General features: G+C 37.7%; 1 protein-coding gene across 3 annotated transcripts in view; it reads right to left on the minus strand.

Moving 5' to 3' along the window:
* LOC114654091 (lysine-specific demethylase 4C-like) overlaps positions 1–24,347 on the minus strand; it is a 980,420-nt gene that overhangs the window by 713,967 nt on the left and 242,106 nt on the right. For all 3 annotated transcript variants that reach the window (XM_051930015.1, XM_051930013.1, XM_051930014.1), the window contains exon 8: positions 5,843–5,980. In XM_051930015.1, the coding sequence (XP_051785975.1) occupies positions 5,843–5,980 (138 nt within the window). The remainder of the gene's footprint in view (positions 1–5,842; positions 5,981–24,347) is intronic.

A 24,347-nucleotide genomic window follows, 5' to 3' on the forward strand; every position in this document is an offset into this window, starting at 1 on the left:
ACGTGAATCTCTTTGGTATGTTAGGTAAAAAGAGATTGATAGCAAGGGAAATCCTATTGTAGACATATTAAGAATGGGTGAACTTCAAACAGAAAATGACTGGGCCAGGATCTGAGCTGACATTCTTGACGTTTTGAGGTAGCAGTGCTAACAACATTGTACCACTGTATCTTTTCTGTATTTTATTTCCATATATGTGTATAGTTTATTTGAAGCATCACAAGGATGAAGTGCTTAGCTGGACTTGATTCCTGTTACATTAAAAATATTTCAGGAAGGTGTCCACATGACGTTTTTGCAGTTATTTCAAATTTTCTCTCACTTACCAAAGGTAAGTTAAATTAAATGGATACTCTATACTGGCCCCATGTAAGTTACTGCAGCTGTGTGCGATGGCATCCAGCAGTACATTAAGCTCACTTTATGGGAAAAGGGGTTTGCTAAAAGGAGTGCATAGTTTATATATTTATTGCATCAAAATGGTGCAAGGTCCTCCCAAATAAACAAATGTGAAAATGATATTCTTCTTGGACACAAGACTAAAACCTATTGCACAAAATCCCAGAAAAGATGCTCCCAAACAGACACTCATCAATACGGAGATGTACGATGTAGCAGGAGTGAACCATCATTGATAATTACAGAGGTCTGCCCAAAGCTTCCTACAGAATATGTAACTTCAAGTAGGACTACGTTTCTCACCACACCTTTCTAAAGAACTTTCTTTAATGGAAAATATGGCCAGTCCCACAGAATGGTGCTAACAAAGATACATTTTTAAATGTTACATTTTCAAAGGATTCTTAAAACTACTATAAAGATATAAATAAGGTAATTGATAACAAGCTGCTGGTAAGCTCATTCTTTAGACCAACAATGGCAACTGATTGCTCCAGAGATTCTGTTATTTTTTGCTTGGATTAGTAATGGATTCATATTTATGATTATTTTCAGATAACTAAAGAATAACATCATTCATTTTGAACCTGCATAAATAAGCCTTAACACTCATTACTACTGTACTACTTCTAGATTTACAAACAAACAGATTAAAAAAAAAGGTTTTAATCATTTATAGCAGCACTAAAGGTTAAAGACTAAATAATTCAAAGCCTATGATACATATTGTGTCTTAAGAATAATTTCAAATACATCATTACACAATATACTTACAGCACCACTTAAATTTGCCACATATTCAACACACACTGGAAAGTTCATACAGATTCACCATGTTTAATTGTGAGAAATATGAAAATAGAGTGAAAATATCACAACTGAAGCTTTTATGCTATAACACAATTTGAGAATATGATATCAGTGTAAATAGAATTATCTGCAGAATAAAAGATGCACAATTTTACTAAAATGGTGTTTAACAGTAAATATGCAACATCTAAGTACAATTAAGTTACAATGATTGCCAGTCCATATACATTGTGAGTGTAAAAGTTAACAATTACTTTAACTGAAGCTTTTTTTTTATTTTGGGGGAAAAAAGAAAGAAATAAATGGCGTTGTTCGTAAAAGTATATAAACATTGGATATCTAAGTCCCACTACACGGTGCTCAAATTTTGAAAACAGCCACATGCTTGAACACGTACTCTCCTGCTTACTGTCAGCATTCTACTCTGACACAAAACAATTCCGTGTTTTAAATAACTTTATCAATAAATCATTAAGCATTAAACACAAATACACCAGTTTACAACATACACAAGAAAAAATTGTTAAAAAGCTGAGTCATTGATATTTCATAAATATCCTTATTCTTGATGTGAGCTTCTTCTCTATGATGATTCTAACCAACAAGACAGACTGGGATTCAAAACACAAGCAGCCAGAAGTGTCACTTACGTTTCTTTTTTGTCCTAATTGTTATTGTTAATTGAAGAAGCTTTAGTTCCCATAGTAATGGAATCATTTGTGAAGCTGCAGGTCCTAAAGTGTTTGCCCATACAATATGAACACGAACTTTACTAATCAAAGGCAAAAAGGGTATTCAGTCAATAATGTTTTGTCTAGAAAAACACTACATGTCAATCAACTTTCACTTTTTTTGCCATTCTTAAAGGGTGAAAAGCCCCTTGATACTACAGGCCTCTGATCTAGCCATGAGTAAATAGCGATACACTGCTGCCCAGATTTCAGCTTCATTTTCCTGAGTGAAACACAGCACTTCTCTGTGATAAGCTCTTCCAATTCTGTCCTCTGTTTCTCTAGGTAGAGGCAATCCATGAGCAACAAATATAGGGCTGATTATTTATGTCTTTGTTCACTTTTTTAAAATGCTTTACCCATCAACACAATATTGCTAACTCCCATATGCATACCAAAGTCATACACAAATGCCAGCTGCAGGAATTTCCTTCTTCACATGAAATTCAGTTCACATTCTCAAAACAGCAGCTTTTTGTTCATGCTACTGAGGCATGTGATGGAGTTTTCATTAAAGGTGTGAAATATGCATGTAAACATAGTATTATAGTTCTTACCTTTCAATACTGTTGGCTATTTTTAGGTAATTCCAATATTTCAATATTTGGGTATGGCCTTGTTAAACTGTGAATATGATGTCTTTTATCAGACTTAATGTTTAAAAGTTCAGGTAACACAAAAAAATTGTTCAATTGCATTTTTCTCTGGAATCCATCAGATAAGTGAAAATAAAGAGGAGGGAAATATACAAGTAGTTCTTCTTGAACAGTTTAATTCTATAGCCATATACTGAATGTATCAGGACTTAAAGGATAAGTTCGGTACTTTTCAAGTCTACTTTTCAAGAATGTATATATTAATTATTTACCACATGAAATTGTATTCTAAAGTGAATCATTTTATATAAACTTTTAAAAATGCTTAGCCAGCTCTTGCATTTTAAAATGGAAGTGAAAAGTACCAGGGTCCCAACATGAAAACAAAAACATTAAGCTTCACAAATACTCTCAATTTTTCAAGGTAAGAGTCTTATCAAGTATTGATCCACGTCTTGAGATTGCAGACATATTTTAAAACAGAGTAAGAGAAAAAACAACAATAAGCGAAACATTTTTGTGAGATTAAGTCATTTTAAATGAAGGCTGATTGTGCACTTCATCTAACTGATCTTCTACTTCTACTGCAACATTTCAGCTGCAGGGCCACAGCCTCCTCCAGTGTACATTTTTCACCTTGAAAAGTTTTCTCCAAGTGCTATTATTGATATTATTGGATGCTGATGTTGCTGTGAATTGCTGTCTCTGTTCCATAGATAACTAGACAAAAATCACTGAAAAAATGTCACATGGTCACTCACAGTCATTGCACTTTCAAATATAACAAATTGTACCCCATCCAAAAAAGGGGATGGATGTAATTAACATCACAGCACATAAACAAAAAATGTATGAGTCTTCATGTGGTGCATGGACCCCCATACATTGTTAGTGACGGAGATAGTTAGTTCTTGTGTGGCGCTCTGAGAAGTGATAATCATTAGGCATCACTCACAGCTACTTATGTGGATGGGATCCTATGTGGAATATTACAGAGTGACTGATAGTCAGGCATCACTCATACACGATTGTGTGAATAGGACTTGTGCGTGTGTGCACCTATCTGTGTTAATCTTAAGGCAAGAGAGTAGACTAACCAAGTAATGAACGTGTTGAGCCTCCCTCATTCCTCAATAATATAATTACTGACAATGCTTCAGTATTCAGTGTTAAAACAAGTAATCTTACACAGTTAAACATACTCATTATTATCAATCAATCCATAAATACATGAGAAGAATGTGCAAACTCAATACACACCCTGCTGCTGTGGGGTAGGAATAGCAGCTCTCTGGGCTGTATTAACGGAATCATAGGCCCCCGGGAAAGGAGTGCGCTGGGGCCCATGTTTTGATAGCAAAACAAAAACATACATAGGCATCAGAAACATCAAGGGCCCCGATGCTCTTTGGGCCCCCAGCCAGTGCCCATACATTAAGACAGCCCAGGCAGCTCTGTTGTATTACTCTACCTTTACTACAACATTCATGCCAATTTTACTAAACTTTAACCTTTTTTTTGAGTGGCGTGAATAATCTTCTATATAATTCAGTATGTGTGCTAACATTTAGGATGCGTTGGGAGAAATGTCAGAACTCCACTCATGATGGATACTGTAAGCACTCAAGCAAACAGAAAACATATCTTTATCAAAAAAAATAGTACTAACAATCTGTGATAAAATGTTTTATTTCCACTTTACTTTTGTTGTTATAATCATACCTTAGAAATGTACAAGGCACGTTTTCTTAAATCGATACCTTTGCTGCTTCAAAATGAACACACTTGGTAATTTTTACGGTTTTTTTTTTCACATTTTGAGTCATGTACCCTTCACTTTCATTTTAAAGCACAACAGCAGACTAGGCATTTTTTAAAAATATTATAAAATATTCTTCACTTCAGAACAGGGTGGGCAAAAGTAGGTTTACAGTTGTGAGTACACAAGACCAGAAATTTCAGCACATACCAGATGGTACCTAAGTGCACTGTGCCATTGTGACATTCTTTTGAGTTAATAAAGTTAATAAAGTTATTGAGTTAATAAAGCCATTGTAATAATCATAACCTGCATGTCTTTTTCCATACGAAAAACTGTAAACCTACTTTTGCCCACACTTGTATACATAAGATTATGAAGAAATAATTTTGAACTAAAAAATACCATATCGTTGAACGTCTAAATAAGCTATTTTTCACAGCATTTTTGCAGATGTTTAAATTAAACCATAGATGTTTTTTACCTTTAGCCAAGTCATAATCAATCAATCAATCAATCTATCAATCAATCTCTTATTGAGCCTATTACTGAAATTCAATTCTTATAATTGAAACAGCTACAGTCAAAGATGCTATAATTATCAAAAGACCGTTTTCTTCACAAATTTGAAATAATGTACAAAATTCACTTCTTTTTGTCTAATTTTACCTACAAAGCCATACAACTTCGTAATACTGTCATACAAAGTAAACCTTTGTTGTTTCAGTGTAGACTGTCACTAAAGCGTGTATTGGTATCCTCTACAAGCAGCTGATATCAATGAATTGTTTAATTGTGAAAGATGACAGTTTTAATGTGTCCTATTCTCTTATGCATTAAAACTATCAAGAAAAGGCCCTCATAGCATTTCCTCAGAACAAGCACAGATGCTAGCCCCACATTTCCATCTTTTTCTTGCTGGGATAAGAAATCCATGCAATGCAGGTCAATGAACAGTGTAATAAATCCCACATTTGCGCTCTTAAAATCTAATTGGGTTCGTCAGTGGTTTGAAATTTTAAATGCAGACTAATTAAGAAATACTTTGACTAGGTCTGTCAGTTTTCTTTTAAAACTCGAAACCACAAACCAATCCAAATGCTTTTCTTTTTTAAGAATCACGGTACTTACATCTTCATTCACATGTAAATATCATCTCTAATCAATCTCACCAATCCAGCTTTAGATTTGGAGGTGAATCTAAGTTTAAACAGATGTTTCCCTTTTCTTCAGCAGAGCAGAGCATTTAATTACATGTTTCAATACCATACTCACAGACAACAAATTTCTGGTCTTTTAAAGCAACTTTAAAACCCAGAAGACAGTTATATTGTCATTTAACTTCATTGGTCTATCTATGGTGCGGATGTACGGATCATTGTTAACAGACCAAAGAGCCTTGAGCACAAGCTATGATTAGTGTTTGTTTACGGAATGCCATTAGATACAGAAAATAATCAAACTTCCTGCTTTTTTTCATCAAAGCAGTAAAATTAACTATTTAAAACAAAATGTTTAAGTAAAGGCTTTAAAATCTTAATACTTACTTGTTTTGCTATTTTCCCGTAGTCTATCCACCTCATGCTGGCAAAATTTGTTGACTCAGCGCAGTTAAAGCCATGATTGAAACCAGCATGGTAGCCGTAGGGGAAAGTGATCATAAATTCCCCTGCTTCTTGAGTTATCTACATAATTAAAAAGAAGAAAAATATAAGCACAACAAATGGAATATAATCTTAATATTATGAAAACACATACCCTGGAATCACAAACTGAAAAAAAAAATCCACATTTTAAATAAGGCTTTTAAAAAGGGCATAAGTTGAGAAGACAAAATATACATTTGTTTGCTTTAACATATCAGGGTAGTTTCTCTTATCTATTTATTAATCTAAAGAGTGTTAGCAGAAGTTGTCAGAAATATTACCAGAAAAAGATTCAGTTAGTCAACATTTTATGAAACCAAGAATAACCCAAATATGTAACTAATTGAAGAATTATATAGTTGAAGCAAACACTGCAAAAGCTCTTAAAAACTGATTGAATTACAGCTTTATGTTTTAATGAACTATCTCCTCTTGTTTTACTTTTTATATACAGAACACAACCTTATATACTGTATATTAAGGTTGACTCCTTTTGTAGAAACGCCATCTCGCTGTCCATATTATTTTTTTCTTTGATACACTCAGTACTGACACAAGGCAGATGTCACTTAGGTTTAAAAAAATGGCAGAATGTTCTTACTGGCAAACCCAAGGCGGCAATCAACAAGATTGTGGATTGGTTGGCAACATAAATAAGACAGAGACAAAGCTGCTTATACTTTAGTTATAGGATGGATGGCTACTCAGACAGTAGACAGCCACTACTTTGTTGAACAAATGGTTAGAATAAAAGGAAAAATGGCTGTCAGGGAGTTTGCTGGTTGGACAGAAACAAAACCACAGACACCTTGCTACATGTCTCTCTAAACAGAAACAGGAAACAACTGCTGTTCACTGTAGGGATTTTATCATAACCAGCAAGCCCGCGATTCTCGAAAGAAACGCAAATCCAAGAATGGCAATCAGTTTCTGTTCCCTCCGATATTTGGATGGATGAAATACAATGGAGGGTGGGTGCGTCCGGGGAAACGTCATTTAATTAAATAAGCATATTTGTACTAAAGCGGTTTCGTTTTGTGGAGTCGCAATTCCTTTGCCTCTGCTGACACCGACTGCCGGCACAATGGATTACAGCAAGTGTAGTTTCCCGGTTGTGTTGTTCGGGTGCCACCCACTGACTGTGGGAAGCCGCATGGTTTGACTCTGGGGTGCTGAGGGGCTGTGCGCATGATATTTGTGCTATCATTAACCAATTTATTAAAACAAACATGGAATTGTAATTGTCACATCATGTAAGTCTAAAATGTCTTTGAGTTGTTGCACTTATAAGTAAAACCAATGTCCACGCGTTGGAAGTTAGGGTGGTTGGTTCCATCAGTACGTAAATGCATGACAATATCGCGGTAAAACGGAGGCTCACCGTCTTTACTGTGAAACACAATTGTCACTTCATTAACGATGGAAACATTGTTGATAAACTGCGTCATCTAGATCTAACACACGTACATTTGGGCAAATGTGCGGTGGTGATTTGGCTCAGGGTGCACTGTTCCAATCCGATGCAATATTTGTCCACACACGCGAAAGCAGTATGGGCCATTCCCAGGTGGTGGCTTGATATTTACCCCGGTACATGCAAAAGCAAATGAATTATTGTAGGATCTAATGCATTCCATAAAGCTTTTACTTTCGGGTACATTGTTAGTCAAACGCCTACGTAAATATTCAGGATATTCATCTAAAGGAGGCAGCTTAACATTACCTCTTTGACAACCACGTGTAAAGTCATCAGTTGTAATGCCAGTTTTTTCTTCAAGGAAGTTAATGACAATGACTGCAAATGACATCCATTAATCCCAATGAATCCTCATGAATAGTGGACTCATTATAGAATGTGTTCTCAGCCAACTGTCGGAATTGTTCAGCATCTGTCCGTCGTTCCTGTGTTTGGCGGGGTCTTTTTTGGAATACTGAACAACTGTGTAGCCCTTGTGCAGTTTCGTTTTGGATCTGTGCCTCTCTTGCATGTAGTGTTTCAGAAACGCGTTGTAGGCGCCTTTGAGCTCTTTGTTGTTGGAGTCGTGACTCCTTTGCGTCCACTGTTTCAGAGGCGCGTTGTAGGCGCCTTCATGCATTTTGTTTATCCATATGGGCTCGGTTTTGTATTTCTGTTACTTGAGGTGTTTCGTTTTGGAGCCGTGACTTCTTTGCTTCTGGTGTTTGTGAAGCGCGTGGTAGGTGCCTCCGTGTATTGTCTGTATCCATGCGGTCTTGTTTTTGTTTCTCTGCTACTGAATTACCGTTATGTGATTCAAACATGCAACACAGACCGCTGGCACATACATACTACTGACTCTGGGAGGCCGCTGCGTTTGACTGTGGGTTGTGGTGTTTGGGCGGTATTTGGGCGCCACCTACTGACTCTGGGAAGCGGCTGCGTTTGACTCTGGGGCGCCGCGGCGTAGTGCGCATGCGTATCGGTGCCTCCGTGCGTAAATTACAACTGTGGTTTAGTAATATAGAGGAACCATTCCTTTCATTCAGGAGTGAAAGAGTTACTGCTTGGTTTGGCACATTTGACTTTACATGAAATGGACTGCAACCACTCAGTGAGTGTGGTTTGCTTCCAGAAGCCAACCAAAACAGGCTATAGCTCCAGTTGCTTGAGGTATGGACTGCTGGACAGTGTAAAAGATATAAGCATGGCCAGTGGATTGCTATGTTGGTCATGGTTTATCCATGACAAACACAAGGTTGCTTATAAATGTAACTGTTGTATTGAGTACTTTACTCCAAAGGTCAAAGATTGCCTTTGGAGTTGTGATGCCTGATCCTGAGGTTTTAAGATGTATTTGGCAAAACTGTCAACTGATAAAAATTTGATGGTACATTGTCTTAGTTGAATGGTGCATCAGAAGGACAAACCTATAAGACACAAACAGGTACTGAGAACGTACAGGGAATGGAAAGAAGCTGTCCTCTGTTGCGCATAACTTTACTCTAGAAGAGTTTCTCTAGAATAACAATATGGAAAAAAACCTGTTCAAAAGTAAGCAACAAAACCAGCTGTAAAGACCGGCCACCCTGGAAACAAAATATTCAAAAATAGTGTAATGCATAATCTCTCCAGCACTGGGACCTTAGAAGCAAGACAAAAAATGAGGACTACATCCTGGCTGTGTAATAGTGGACCGTTGAACTTGAACAGATAGAGACACAAATGTCTACATATATTTTAAAGACTTGACCATATCTAGGGTGTATAGGATTCCATGTGGAAGAGACTCCAAGAATATCAGACACTGCTAACATTTGCCATATATAATTACAAAGAAAGAATTGTGTTTGCATACTTGGTACAATGCCACATCTACTTAAACTATGTACTCTCTGTAACCTCTCTTGTTTGTGAATTTCCAGAACATAATGTCAATGTACAGTCAAGCATGGAAGGTATCCAGTTTGGGACCCAAGCAATGCTTTTTGCGGGTAATACTGTTCTTTCTTTTGAAAACTGGGAAATCTGTCATATTTGTTTAAATTTTTTTATTAATATTTTTTTACTTTGCAAGAGTTTTGTGTTTCAAAAATTTAATGTGTTAGTTTGAATTTTATTTCTTTTTCTTGAAAGACTTTTTAATTATTATTTGCTTTATTTCTAATCGCTTCATCCTCACATTGAAACCTGCTGCAAGCGGGCAACAAGTTGCAGTAAATTGCTATGGACCTTACCTGGTTAATAGAGACAGTGCCTCTGATACAAGCTAATAAATTACAATGCAGAGGCATCAACAGGTTTGTCCAAGATACAGATTTAACTAGTGAACTAGTGCTCAAAGTAAGTTTAGTGTTCAGTATTCTTGATTTGACTCTTGCTTTTTTTCTCAACTCAGTTTTCATCATAGTGCTCCCCTCTGGTTATTAACTTGGATTTTTTTGTTGAATGACGTTTGTAATACTACTAATGCTATGATCATGGTTAAACCATCTGGTTAATAAAACTTATTTACCTTTTTTTTTGGAGTTTATTTCTCAATCTTTGAAAAAATATATTTTTATTGTGTTTGTTTTGTGGTTTAAAATTGCCCAGGAAAAGCACTTTAACCTCTAGGGCTCTTTTTATATTGGAGGACAAATTAACACTGCAAATGTCTAAATTGTTCAGCTTGCTTTACATGCACAACCCATGATATTCACTTATCACTCATCTCTCAAGCACACAAATCAAATCAAGCAATATGGCCAAGGCTGGAGTCCTTAGCTTCACAACAGAGCGAGCAAAAATACCTTTAAGGGATTGCTGCCCCAGGGTACTTCCCATGAAGAGGCTGAGCAAACAGTACAATAATGGCCAGTGACCTCAGTTTCAAAACCTTAGCAGAGCTAGAAGCTGGCTTCTTCATTACCCCAGAAAGGGCTGCACAATTCTAACAGAACAAGCACGGCTCGCACCTTAACACACATAAAAGAAACACTACAGCAAAGCCAGAGCGCTACTTCTGAAAGAGTTTAACAAGTGACAAATCACTCAAACAAGCACAATGAGGGCAGATGAGATCAATAAACAAGGCAAGTTTCAGTGAGGAAAGATTCAAACTTAAATTTAATTATCATTTATGTTTATTTGCAGAGAAACCAGCATTAAATACTAGAAGTCAAAAGTAGAAGTAAGGATACAACCTGAACGATTCAAATCTGTGTCTGAAACAGCAAGCTTTGCCTCAGTATAACCAGGGGAGATGTTCATGTAATGAGGGAGGCTTTGTCCTGGTTCGTTTATCTTAGCTTCAACACGATAGGTAACACTTCTTTTAAATGTGTGCTGTGCATTTGTACATTTCTACCAGTGTTCTCTGTATTAGCATGGTTATTGCCTTCCCAGAATTCAATGCTGTTGCATGGAGGAGGAGGAGGTTAGGAGCACATGCTGACGCTTGTTTGAAAAATAAGACTGGAGATTGGAGTCTGGTTTTCAGATCATTTTGTGTTGTTTGTGAGAGGTACATGTGCGTTAGTAGCCCATAGTAAAGCAGTATTTAATTATAAAAACAATGCACTCAGCCTTGGTGGATGGGGTGCACATGATAGAGAAGGCAAGCATGAGGAAATGGGCCGATCACACATTCATGTGCAAACATGATTAGTTCAGCCAGTTTCCTGGGTGAGTGTTCTGGGGCTCTTTAATTAGAGCATCACATTCAAAGAAGTATAAAGGAAGATTGGGGAAAGATGAAAGGAAAGTAATCAAAAGAGCAAGAGAAAGAAATCAAGGAAGTAAGAATAGATGGTGAAGAGAAAAGAAAGCAGAATCGGTTGAGGCCAGTGTAGAGAGATGGCAGCGAAGCGGTCTGGGGAAACTCTGGGGAGGAACTGTGTGAGGCGCTGCAGAGGCACAACAGATCGCTACTGCTATGCTGTGGATACCAGGTAATCAGGGCACCTAGGGATCCTGCTGGTGCTGCTGGAGGCGATAGAAAAGACAGAGCCAGTCTTAGTGCATCCTGGTGGATGTCGAGGGATGGTGATCAGAATGGGAGTCAAGTACAGCGGCTCTTAGTGATCCAGTTGATGCCAAGGTGTAGGGAAGACAGATTCAGGCTCAGTGCATCCCAGTCGATGCCACAAGATGATAGCTTGGGTAGCAGTTGGGCGACCACTCTTGTCTGGGTATTGGCCCTGCTGAGCATATCTGAAAATGGGTGAGCAAAGTGAGACTAGAGAGCATGAGATGGAGAGAGCACTGGCCAAAGAATTTTAAAGGCAATATCCTTGGTTTTACGGAATATTTATTGTTATTTATTTAACTTTTAACTTCTTCACAGAGCATGGTATTTATTGTGGATATAAAGTATAACACTATACTTTAATTTGGACGTTCTACTGGAATAAAAGCACAATGCACCTTTGCATCATATCTTGTTGTTTATGTGTTGTCATTAGTGCTAGTCTATCTTGATACATGATTACCAGTGTACTGTGTTCAGGGAAGTAATGCTAGCTGCTGGCAACCCAGGCCTCACAGTACAAAACTCTTGGCTTCATAAGTTTTTGATCTCTGAAGTGCACTGCAACAGTTCACATGTCATTGTGATGCAACTGCAATGAAAATTACCAAGAAATTTAAAGCTAAGGTCTTTGCACAGAAAAAAGTAACTTGTTTCAAGTTCAGAAGATCACCTGTAGTAACTGACCGTGCTGTTTAACCTCAAACCAAGTACTTAGACAAAGCTTTTCAATTTACCAGTCAATCTACAGCCTCATAAACATCTATGGTCACAAGCTCTAGGCCATGAATGAGACCAAGGAAACAAATGGACAAAATGAGGTTACTGCACAAAGTTGCTTCTCTCACTCCCCATGATGAGGTGGGTAGGGACTTCTGGAATACAAGCAGTGCACCACTGGATTGAAAGGAGCCTGTTGATGAGGTTTAAGAACCAAGTGAGAATATACCTTCTAACCAAGTGAGAATATACCTTCTGTGCTTTGCACAAGAGGTGTACCAGGCTAGGCATAGCCCACTGTCACAAACCCTGGGGCGGACTCAGAACACTAACTGAGAGATTCTGTTTCTTGGATAGCCTGGGAATTCCACGAAACACCGGAACATATTTTTAGCTATAGTGTAGCCAGGCCTGTAACACTACATGTTTTGCCTCTTCACAAGAATGGAGAGTGAAGCAAGTCAATCTCTTTTTACATTACTTCTAGCCTGTCTGATTACTGTAAGATCCAATTCTAAAAAGTTTGTGTTAAATGTTAAAATTCACACAGCACTTGCTTAAGTAAGTAGAATGCTAATGACATACAGTGACACATAATGGAAGCTTCTTTTAACTTCTATAAGCTAAACTTGTAATGAAACAGTCTCAGTTATAACTGTACAAGTCAGCCCGCGATTTACTAGCGAATCGGAAATCCAAGAATGGCAATCAGTTTCTGTTCCATCCGATATTTGAACGGATGACATATCATGGAGGGTGGGTGTGTCTGGGGAAATGTCATTTAATTCAATAAGCATATCTGTACTAAAGCGGTTTCGTTTTGTGGAGACGTGATTCCATTGCCTTTGCTGACACCGACTGCTGGCAGAGTGGAGCACAGCAAGTTTAGTTTACAGGTTGTGGTGTTCGTGTGCCAGCCACTGAGTCGGGGAAGCCGCTGGGTTTGAGTCTGTGACCGTTATGTGACCTATATTACTGGCACAGTGGATTAGAGCAAGTGTAGTGTACAGGTTGTGTTGTTTGGGCGCCACCTACTGACTCTGGGAAGCCGCTGCGTTTGACTCTGGGGCGTGCGCCACGGCGCAATATGGGCCTCGGTGGGAAGCCGCTGCGTGATGAAATATCATGGAGGGTATATGCAGTGGTGTGGGCGGTCGTGTCCGGGCGGCTGTACAATCTGGCGTGCACGCTTTACCTCAGGTGTAGTTCACAGGTCGTAGGCATGGTAAAGTTTCCATTTAATTCAATAACCCTATTTGAACTAAAGCGGTTTCTTTGTGTGGGTGCTTTTGTTCATTGTTTGTATCCATGACTGTACAGGTTGTGTTGTTTGGGCGCTCACAGGTTGTGTTGTCTGGGCGCCGCCTACTGACTCTGGGAAGCCGCTGTGTTTGACTCTGGGGCGGGCGCCACGGTGCAGCACGTTGTGTTATTTGGGCGCCACCTACTGACTCTGAGAAGCCACTGCGTTTGACTCTGGGGTGGGCGACGCCGCGTTTTGGGAAGCCGCTGCATTTGACTCTGGACTCTGGGGCAGGCACCAAGGCCACAATGCGCATGCGCCTCGGTGCGTCCGCCGTGCATAAATTAACTGTGGTTTAGTAAGATAGATTGTAACAGCAAAAAAAGAATGAACAGACATATTAGACAGATTAGATCATTTGCTTGCAAATAGAAGGATACAAAGGCATACAGTTTTTTGACCATATCTCATGTTCATATGTGATAACACATACAGTAGAAACTTAAAGGAAACATAACCAAGATATACAAGCCTAAAATAGAAACATCATAGATAAGAATTTTTCCTTTTCCTTGAGTACAATCAGGTATGCTCCAACAAACAATGCTACAATAAATATATTAATACAATGAACAGTTTTTACCAATAAAATCAGGATGCTACATCGAACATGAATGCTACAACAAACGAAGAGGAATACTATTGGCTGAAATAGCACACACATACACATGACGTGTCAAGGCCTTCTTGAATAATTAGAGTGTAAGTCATCATCTTTGATATCATTTGTAAGTTCCAGCTATTACTTATTTAAAAATTTTATTGCTGTTCTGGTGGCACAATATATTTTTTGTGTCAACTGTCAACGTGAGGTTAGGGAGCATGTTATTGGCTTATGCTGGACTAAAGACGGTTGAGGTCACCTCCTGTCCCTAAGAGTTTCCATCCCTTTCAGTTTGACAGGATTTAAATGAAGCCTCAACCGTACATATCAGAAAAGGAGTGGAAGGTAGCAATGCAGAGAATTCACTCGAGCTCCATATGCGCAAAGCATACAATTATCCAACTCAAAATTATATATCGAGCACATCTGTCTTGCCTAAAACTGTCCAAAAATGTTTCCAGGGCAAGTTTCAACCTGTGAATGCTGCCATCAAGTCCCAGCTTCACTGGGTCACATGTTTTGGGCCTGCACCAAATTAACTTCATTTTGGACCAAAATTTTTAAGTGCCTTTCAGACAGCCTTGGTGTCACAATCCCTCCTAACCCATTAGCAAATATTAAAGAGAATGACTCAGGCGCCGCCGAGAGTGGCAGCCTTTTCAGCAGCTCTGTGTACGACTTTATTTTTCTACTTTTTATTTCTCTCTTTTTTTAAATTTTTTATTGATCACTCCTATCACTTTCTTTTACGTGGATTCGTTCCCTGGACAATGTGAATTTCCCCTTGGGATTAATAAAGTATCTATCTATCTATCTATCTATCTATCTATCTATCTATCTATCTATCTATCTATCTATCTATCTATCTATCTATCTATCTATCTATCTATCTATCTATCTATCTATCTGTTAACAGCTGTGTTTGGTGTTCTTCCAGATGGGTTTAAAGTGAAGAAGGACAAACAAACTGTGATTGCATTCACTACACTTTTAGCACGCAGACTTATTTTGCTAAACTGGAAGAATCCTAACGCTCCTCTTTTAAGTCAGTGGGTAAGTGATGTTTTATACTATTTGAAATTGGAAAAAATCAAATATACAGTTAGAGTTTCTGTACAGAATTTTTTAAAAACCTGGCAGGATATAATCAATTAAATTTTAGAATAAGCTCTTAAAGCACCAAGGAAGCAATTATCTCCGCATCTCTATTTCCTCTCCATTCATCTCTACTGGCCTATTAAACTCATCAATTTAGGTATGTCTACAAGCCTTAAGTTTTACTCTGTTGTCCATGCTCTCTCTCTCAGGGGTGGGGGGAGGACTTGTTTTTTTTTCAATCCTATTATTTCTAAAAATTGATTGATTTGTATGAATGATTACAATAAAATTAATTAAAAAAAAAAAAAAATGAAGCCTCCACCAGAAGCTGGTGTTCACAATTTGACCAACTTCAGAAGAACACAAAACTCCATGCCTCTGAAAACCTTCTTTTCACGCCATTATGTCTAACTTTTAATAGCACGTTAGGGGCTTCTTTTCATTTCAATTAAATAGGACATCCTTTGCTCATCCAATGCTCATTTCTTTTCATCTTACATAATCCTTGCTGTTTATTGTCTCTGTGTCAGTTGTCGGCTGCTAGAGAAGGCTTAATTGTAAAACACATAGAATAGAACTGGGACATGTCATAAATTATATAAACTGGAACACGTTTTTCTGCTGGATCTACTATGAGGTCGAAAGAAGTAAAAAAATGCACCAAACCTAACATTAATCAACAATCCAAAATTACACAATTAAGATTAAGAAATAAATTAATTGAAAAAAATTCTCATAAATAAAATAACAAAGCAAAGCACTTTTTGAATTATTTAAAAAGTTTCTAATAAATTTATATTATAGCAAAAAATGTAGTCTTTTTCTTTAACTGATAGAAATATCAACATTATTTAACATAAAATTCTCAAAACCACTAAATGCAATTCAGGGTTGCATGGGTGCCATAGCACGTACCAGCAGCATTGGGTGCAAGGGAGGAACCAGCCCTGGATGGTATGCCAGTCCATCACAGAGCCCACTCTCGTACACACACACATACAGGCAGAGTTCATTTAGACTCAGCATTCCACATAACCAGCATCTCTTTGGGGATGTGGGAGGCAAACCCATGTAAACATGGAGGAAATCCAAATCCACATGCAAAACAACTAAATAAAGTATTCAAATCTAGGATTCTGAATCCATGAGGCAGCGCTGCTAACTACTGTATCACTGTGTCACCAAACACACCTGTTTGAGATACAAAAATAAGGAATCCCCTTCTAATACTGGTTCTTCAATTCCTAATTTAATTTTTGCTCAAGTAAAAGAAAAAAATACAGAATATTTTAAAAATGACTTTCAGCTATACTATACCTGTATATCTTCACCAAAATAACTGAGAATAAGGAAATCTGTTGAAAAAGTGATAAGATCAGTAGGTTTATATAGCAAAATGATTCAAAAGAGATAACTAGAACAGAAATTAAAGAAAGAGGTGTGAAGCAGGCTAAATGAATGAGGAAGAAGCATGAAGACAGCTAAAAAAGCAAAGGATGGGAATATGTGCTTGGAAGATTAAAAAGAAGATTCATTAAAATCAGATGACAGTTGTGAAGTCGAATGATGTGCTTGGTTTCCTTGGGTTATATGCGATGAAAAAGACGGGTAACAGTTTGATCACTGCTTCTGAAATGTCAACTCAAAATTTTTGACTTTTCCATATTGTCTGTGAACAAGTAAACCATATTCCTTCATTTTGCAAATTATACAATATAATAAATTACTAGACATGTAATTTGTTGCTAAGGAATACATATATAAAATACATCAAGAGATCTTAATTATAAGCTATACATGTTGTCTGTACTACTGTACTATAGTGGCAGGAACCTTTCAAGAATTGTACACTGCGAATTGGAAAGTGAAAGAGAAACTAATGATATGAAGCAACTAGTGGTTCAAAAATATAGGTTCTAAAATCAGGGTCAGACAGCTAAATAGAAAGGTTAATGATGTGGCCTATTGTGTTTATCTGGTTCCATGGTGTACTACCAACAGTACTAAGAATCAACATTCTTTCCAGTAGATAAGAAAATATTGGACATGATCGTGATCCCAAAACTCAACCTGTTCAATGAGGCCATTGAAAAACATTACTTTCACTTTATTATATTATTTTAAATATATTATTTTAATTATTATCTTCAGGCCTCAAGATGTCTCAGAGAAGGAAATGTTCTTAGAGTTATCAGAGAAGGAAACTCTACAGTGCAATTAAAATTTTTCTTGGAAAAGTAAAGCACTAACAAGCCAAATAGTAAATATCAAGTTTCATTATCAGCAAGGTCTGAGTTCTACTGGCTGAAATGAAAACCTGTAGCCACTGTGGCCCTGAAGGACCATGATTGAGGACCTCTGTTGTAATGCATGTAGTAATAAAATGAACTGCATATATCATTTGAACAGATGACACATCAGAAACATTTGTAGTAATAAGACATTTGTCCTTTTATTTACACTTTGAACATGAGGTACGAGTAAAGTCGTATCTCACTGAGCCTATCAAGACACGACATATGAGAGACCATTTACCTCAGTATACAACCACTGTAGACATAGACAGCTTGCTGGTGAACTTTGTTGTCAATCTCAAATACTTACTACAGTGCTTCCATCTAGTGGACAGCAATAGATTATTTTTTTCTGGTGGCAACTGCTTGCAGAAAATTGTGCTATAAACAGACAGTTTGTAGTTATGCTGTCGCAAAAAACATATAAAGCTGCTGATGTTTGCAAACAACTAGATTTGTTGCAGGATTAACATTTTGATGATAAAGACAATGTTCAAGATAGTGGCAATCAATTGAATGATGTGGAGTGTGTAGGCTCTGGACCTGATGTCAGACAGTTGCCCTAAAAGTGTTTCTTCATCACAATGTGTCCAACCGGTCTCAAGTGTCAGGACAGCACTAAATGGAAATTCTTCTGCCCACTGACTGCAAATAGTCACCAGCTAACAAATGTTTTGTGCACAACAAGCATGCAAGAAACAATCAGGTTATATCTGCAGCACATGTTCTTCTAAGCCTGAATTCTGCAACGTAACATGCTTCTAGTACTCTCATTTAAATGCAGACTTTTAGTCATGTTTCTAGTGAAAATAAAGTAATTAACAGTTTCCTTACATTTTTGACAGTTACCATTGCTTTCTAATACATTCCTTTACTTTTTTACGAGTTTTGATAGAGTTCCATATTTATAATATGCATGGACCTTTATTACAGTGACCTGCTCACACATAAGCAGCAAAGAAAACAAAACTTGAAGCATCAGACCATGATGGACCAAGAAAGGAAAAATAGACAGGAATATCACAATATTGATATTAATTGATATATAAATAAGTATTTACTCACATATTTTAAAGTAAATGTTCAATAAATCTATTTGATCAAGATGTCAAGGTTGCCATGGACCTTACAATTTCATTGTAATGGTACAATGACAATAAAGGTTTTCTAATTGTTTGTAATTCTAGTCCACCCTAGTAGCACTTGGCACAAGGCAGAAACCTACCCTAGCTAGGCTGACAGTCCAGAAAAGAGCACATTTATAGACCCCAACCAAACCTACACATCTTTGAGATATGAGGAAACTTGAACAACTGCACAGACGGTCACTAAGCTCAGATTCAGACTCAGTTTTCTAAAGCTATGAGGCAGAAGTGTTAATCATGAAACAAACAGAATTGAGGAGTGATTTCTTTTTATGGAAACGTGCACAGGGGAAATTGGTCCTGCACAGCACTATGTCTGGACATTTCACAGGAATCAATCACTTAATTAGGGGTTTGTTTGCCATACTAATTCTACTTATGTGATTTATCTGTGCTTCACTCACACAGTACGTGTCAGCTTTATATTATGCTTTACTTCTGGAGATTCTTCTGTACATGAAATGGTGAAAAAGGGAAAATGGTACAATTAAAACTAAATGATCCAGACATTGAAATCCAGAGTGAGCTCGTCCATGTCACTGCCCAGGAAAGTAAGCTACATCATCCTGGCTAACTCGACAAGAGAAACAATTCACTCTGTACCGATATCTTAATGATGACTCATTCTGAATGCTGGCGACTTCAAACAGGGAGTCAAGAGTCTATTAGGCATGCTCCATTCATGGACACTACAAGCTGGACCTACTCTATCCAAATATTAATGACTTTAAATATAAAACTGTGGTACAATTGCAGCTCTGATCTCATCTTACTGAAAGCTACAAATCTGCTATTGACAGCTGCTGCTCTCTGTCCAAGTTTTATGTGTGTGTTGGAGGGTTGTTGTTAGTTTTTATTACATATACATATTTTTGGTAGCTTCTGTGAAATTTTGATTTCCCTTTGAGACAAATAAAGTATATATATATATATATATATATATATATGCTTCAGTTTGTAATTTATATCCAACTAGCAAAATACCCGCGCTTCGCAGCGGAGAAGTAGTGTGTTAAAGAGGTTATGTAAACATATATATACATATACATATATACACATCTACATATATACATATCTACATATACATATATATATATATATATATATATATATATACATATACACATCCACATATATATACATATATATATACACATATCAACATATATATATACACATACATACACACACATATATACATATATACATATACACATACATACATAGTGCGTTGTTACATGGGAGGGAGACGACAAATCACAGCTTCCCGCTTTCTAATCGGGCCTGTGATTGGTGCTTTGACTGATGCCCAGATCCCACAGTATCTCCCCTTAGGAGAGGCGTTAGGCAAGTGTAATTGAATAGCAGTGTTGCAAGTTTAGCTTTACACCTGTTTTTAAGGCTTATTGACTGAAAGGGGCTTTCATAAAAAAAGTTAGGGCTTTGCTACAGGATACACCCTCCACAAGTTAAGGAAGTAAAAATAAAGGCATATATTTCTGTTTTATTTAAACCTTTTAAGTTTGTATGCGGGCGGCATGGTGGCGCAGTGAAAGGTGCCAGTTAGGAGACCCGGGTTCGCTTCCCTGCGTGGAGTTTGAATGTTCTCCCCGTGTCTGTCTGGGTTTCCTCCGGGTACTCCGGTTTCCTTCCACAGTCCAAAGACATGCAGGTTAGGTGCATTGGCGATTCTAAATTGTCCCTGGTGTGTGGGTGTGTGCGCCCTGCGGTGGGCTGGCACCTTGCCCGGGGTTTGTTTCCTGCCTTGTGCCCTGTGTTGGCAGGGATTGGCTCCTGTATTTAGGATATAGTGGGTTGGATAATGGATGGATGGACATTTGTATGCATAGCCCCATTTGCCTGTTTTCGTTTTTTTTCTTTCTTCAGTAATATTTCAGCAAACCCGGAGCTTGTCAGTTCAAATTCTGGTACTGACACCACTGTGTGACCCTGAGGAAGTCACTTCACCTGCCTGTGCTGCAAAAAACAAAAGTAATGTAACAAATTGTACCTCAGATGTTGCAAGTTGCTGGAATAAAGGCATAAGTCAAATAGATAAATATGTATTATACACATAGGAACTATTCATTTATTTTCAGTTAAGTCATCTGCAGCAAACCTTTATAAATGAGGGTTTCTCCTTTTTAGATAGTGCAAACTCTTTCTTCTTCATTGAGGTTTTCTCTTGGAGAGCTTTTTTCATTTTATTGAAAATTAAAGCAGCAGCTGCCAAAATATGTAGCTTTCTTATTAATTTTTCAACATTGTGTAAAATAACTTTATAAAGTAACATAAAAGGTTTAAATACTGGTTATCCTTTTACACTAAAATATTACTAAAGAGATACAAAAAAAGTAAAATGCATATGTTGTTTTTCTTTAAGGAGATTAAATATTACTGAAGAAAGAAAAAAAAAAAAAACTAAAACAGCCAAATGGAGCTATGCATACGAACTTAAAAGGTTAAAATAAAACAGAAATATATACCTTTATTTTTACTTCCTTAACTTGTGGAGGGTGTATCCTGTAGCAAAGCCCTAACTTTTTTCGTGAAAGCCCGTTTCAGTCAATAAGTCTTAAAAACAGGTGTAAAGATATTGACAATAAGCTACGCAAACCCACCAAGACATGGAATCGTTTAAATCAAGGAGCTGCGCTACCTTCTTCCAGATCGACCCCAAGGCGTTCATATTTTTCCACAGCAGTTCTGGTCTACATCGGCATCTGTAGCTGAGTCGAAAAACACCATCTCATACTATTAGTTAACGATTAACACATTTCTATATGTATTGTAAGCATACAATACAACTGATAATATGTTGCGCTTATTTATCTGGTGTGCCGACATTTTTGCGCGTTTAACGCTGAAATCCAACGTGGTTTGTGCCCTTCAGAATGAAAACAGTTTGCATTTACCTTTTTAATAAAAGGCGAGCTTTTAAGCCTGAGAAATCACCCCGTAAATGCACACGTTTAATTGCACATGTGTTAATATGTATGATTACACAGTATTAAAAGACACTCAACAATTAACGTCATTTACCTTCATTCCCGCGTTTGAGTCATGCTGTAAATTCTTACTGTGAAATATAATTGACAAATAATTTGGTGAATGAACTTGTGAAGAAGGTGGAGCTGGAGTATTACCTCACTTCATTAACGAAAATGCCGTGATGTGCGGAAGGGCGGGGGGAGTGTGGGGGTTGACGGAGAATGTTTTCTTCAGCGCTCTTTGGGGCTCCTCCTTGTTTTCAGTTCACGTGATTACGTAGGAGGCGTGATGACGTGATACACGACTCCGCCTCCTCCATTATAGGCTATGGACAAAAAAGAGGTTCCAGTTATGACCATTACGCGTAGAATTTCGAAATGAAACCTGCCTAACTTTTGTAAGTAAGCTGTAAGGAATGAGCCTGCCAAATTTCAGCCTTCCACCTACACGGGAAGTTGGAGAATTAATGAGTGAGTGAGTGAGTGAGTGAGTGAGTGAGTGAGTGAGTGAGTGAGTGAGTGAGTGAGTGAGTGAGTGAGTGAGTGAGTGAGTGAGTGAGTGAGTGAGTGAGTGAGTGAGTGAGTGAGTGAGTGAGGGCTTTGCCTTTTATTAGTATAGATACACAAGTCCAAAAAATTTGTGAATGGAGGTCCTGAATATTGTATGCTATATGGCATATTTAATGTATCTACCATTCCCTGAATATACCGTATACATCTTTATACGTTGTATCATTTATGTGAAACTACAAGCTAACCAACTTCTACATAAGAATCATTATTTTGTGCATACAGGTAAAATTCCGTTACAACGAATATCTTTACAACGAAAATTTCATTACAACGAAGTATTTTTATGGTCCCAACATATGACATGAGTTTATAGAAATCTCGTTACTACGAAGTACATTCAGCAGATACTTTCATTTCAGCGAAGTGCCCAAAAGACCTTGAAATGCTTGAATGAATCGTCCACAGAGCAGATAGTTCTGTGGTCGCAGCTCAGTTGTGCACAACGATCTCCAAACAGAAACATTGTAAAAAAATGTCTTTCTTCAAACTTTCCTCGTACTATTTTTTATATTTTTTGCTGTTTTTGTTTTCGGTGGTTGTCAGTGATACCTTTTGCTTATTGCTCATCAACACTTTAAAAACATCCATTGGAATTTAATTTAACTCATTGTCACCCTCCTATAGAAATGGCAAACACGAAAAAACGATAGTAGTTCATATTAGAAAAAAAAACTTTACATTTTTGCACCTCTCGATTGCGCCAAAAAGAAAAAAGACGTTGCCAGTGAATTTGGAATTTTGCTATCGACACTGTCAACTTTCTTGAAAGACCGAGCAAAAAAAGAAGAAAAATCTCGGGTTGCAAATGTGGTTTTATGTGGTTTAGTGATGCTCATTCAAGAAACATACCTATTAATGCGGCACTCATTCAGGAAAATGTGAGGTTTCTAAACTCTCTTGGGACCTCCCCTGAACAGGACGACATGCTGAAGAGCATCCCGAAGTGTGATCACCACATCTGTGGAAGACTGTTTATCCATTGCTGGGGCAACAGCACGCTCACAGCTCTGGTGTGGCTCGGCACTGAAGCAAAAAGAAAAGATCTCGATGGATGATGCAGGGAACAATGTAAATGCAGGGAACAGAATTACTTGGCCACTAATCTGGTAACAACCCTGTCTGACTGTTGTGTCTGTGTATGGGAGAGTGGCAGATCCCGCTACAATAAATAACTGTGCTGTTCCTGTTTCAAGCTGAATAAAGTTGGTTTTGCTAAAGTACTGAGACTAAGCCTCGTGTTTTGGGGTGTAAGACAGTGACTTATAGTGTGACCCCGGTCTTTTAGGATTCACTTCTGTGGCGCTTCACTGCACCGATGTGAACCTGCTATTGCCCTGCCCCAGCAACGGACAAACAATCTTCCACAGAGGTGGCAATCGCGCTTCAGGACGCACTTCAGCATGACATTCTCGTTGGGTGGGGGGGATCCCAAAAGAGTTCAGAAACCTCACAATATGAAGAAGAAGAAAAGGATGATTCGGCTTCTGATTGATAACTGTGCTGTCCACAACATGCTTCCGTATTTAGATAATGTTTGCGTTGAATTCCTCCCACCCAATTGCACAGCAGTACTTCAGCCATTGGGTTTGGGCATCATTCGCACCCTGAAAGTGTACTATTGCAAGGAAATGCTGAGAAAATTTCTCGTCAGCATAACTTGTAGACAGGAGAATATTAAAATTAACACGAAAGAAGCTATTGAAATGATTGCAAATGCCTGGATGCAAGTTAAAGAAAGCACTATAGCAACAAATACAGAATTTCATTACAATGAAATATTTTTTAGGTCCCTGGCAGTTCGTTGTAACAGAATTTTACCTGTATTTTTAAATGTGTCCTGTCAGAAAGAAAGAGCAGAAAGAAGAACATCTCAAAAATGACAGGTAGAAAACCCTAGTAGTTCAGCTGGGTTGCACCACCTGCTTTTTTTAAACTTTTAACTTTTCCACTACAAAAAACTGGCAAAAAATATCTGGAGATGGACATACTCAAAAGATACAAAACCATGATAGCTAAAAACAGACGTAAAAACCAGAAACAAAACAGAAAACATAAGTCAAAAGTCTAAACCAATGTGCATTACCAGGAGATGTCACATAGCGAGGAAAAGCTCCTATCTGATCTTTTGTCTCGTTATGGCGATGACATCACAGGTTGCACACTTCCAGGTCACTGTCTTAGTGATGCTATGGCAACCATACACAAAATTGCGCT

The sequence above is a fragment of the Erpetoichthys calabaricus genome, chromosome 7, assembly GCF_900747795.2.
Source record: "Erpetoichthys calabaricus chromosome 7, fErpCal1.3, whole genome shotgun sequence".
Classification (NCBI taxonomy): Eukaryota; Metazoa; Chordata; class Cladistia; order Polypteriformes; family Polypteridae; genus Erpetoichthys; species Erpetoichthys calabaricus.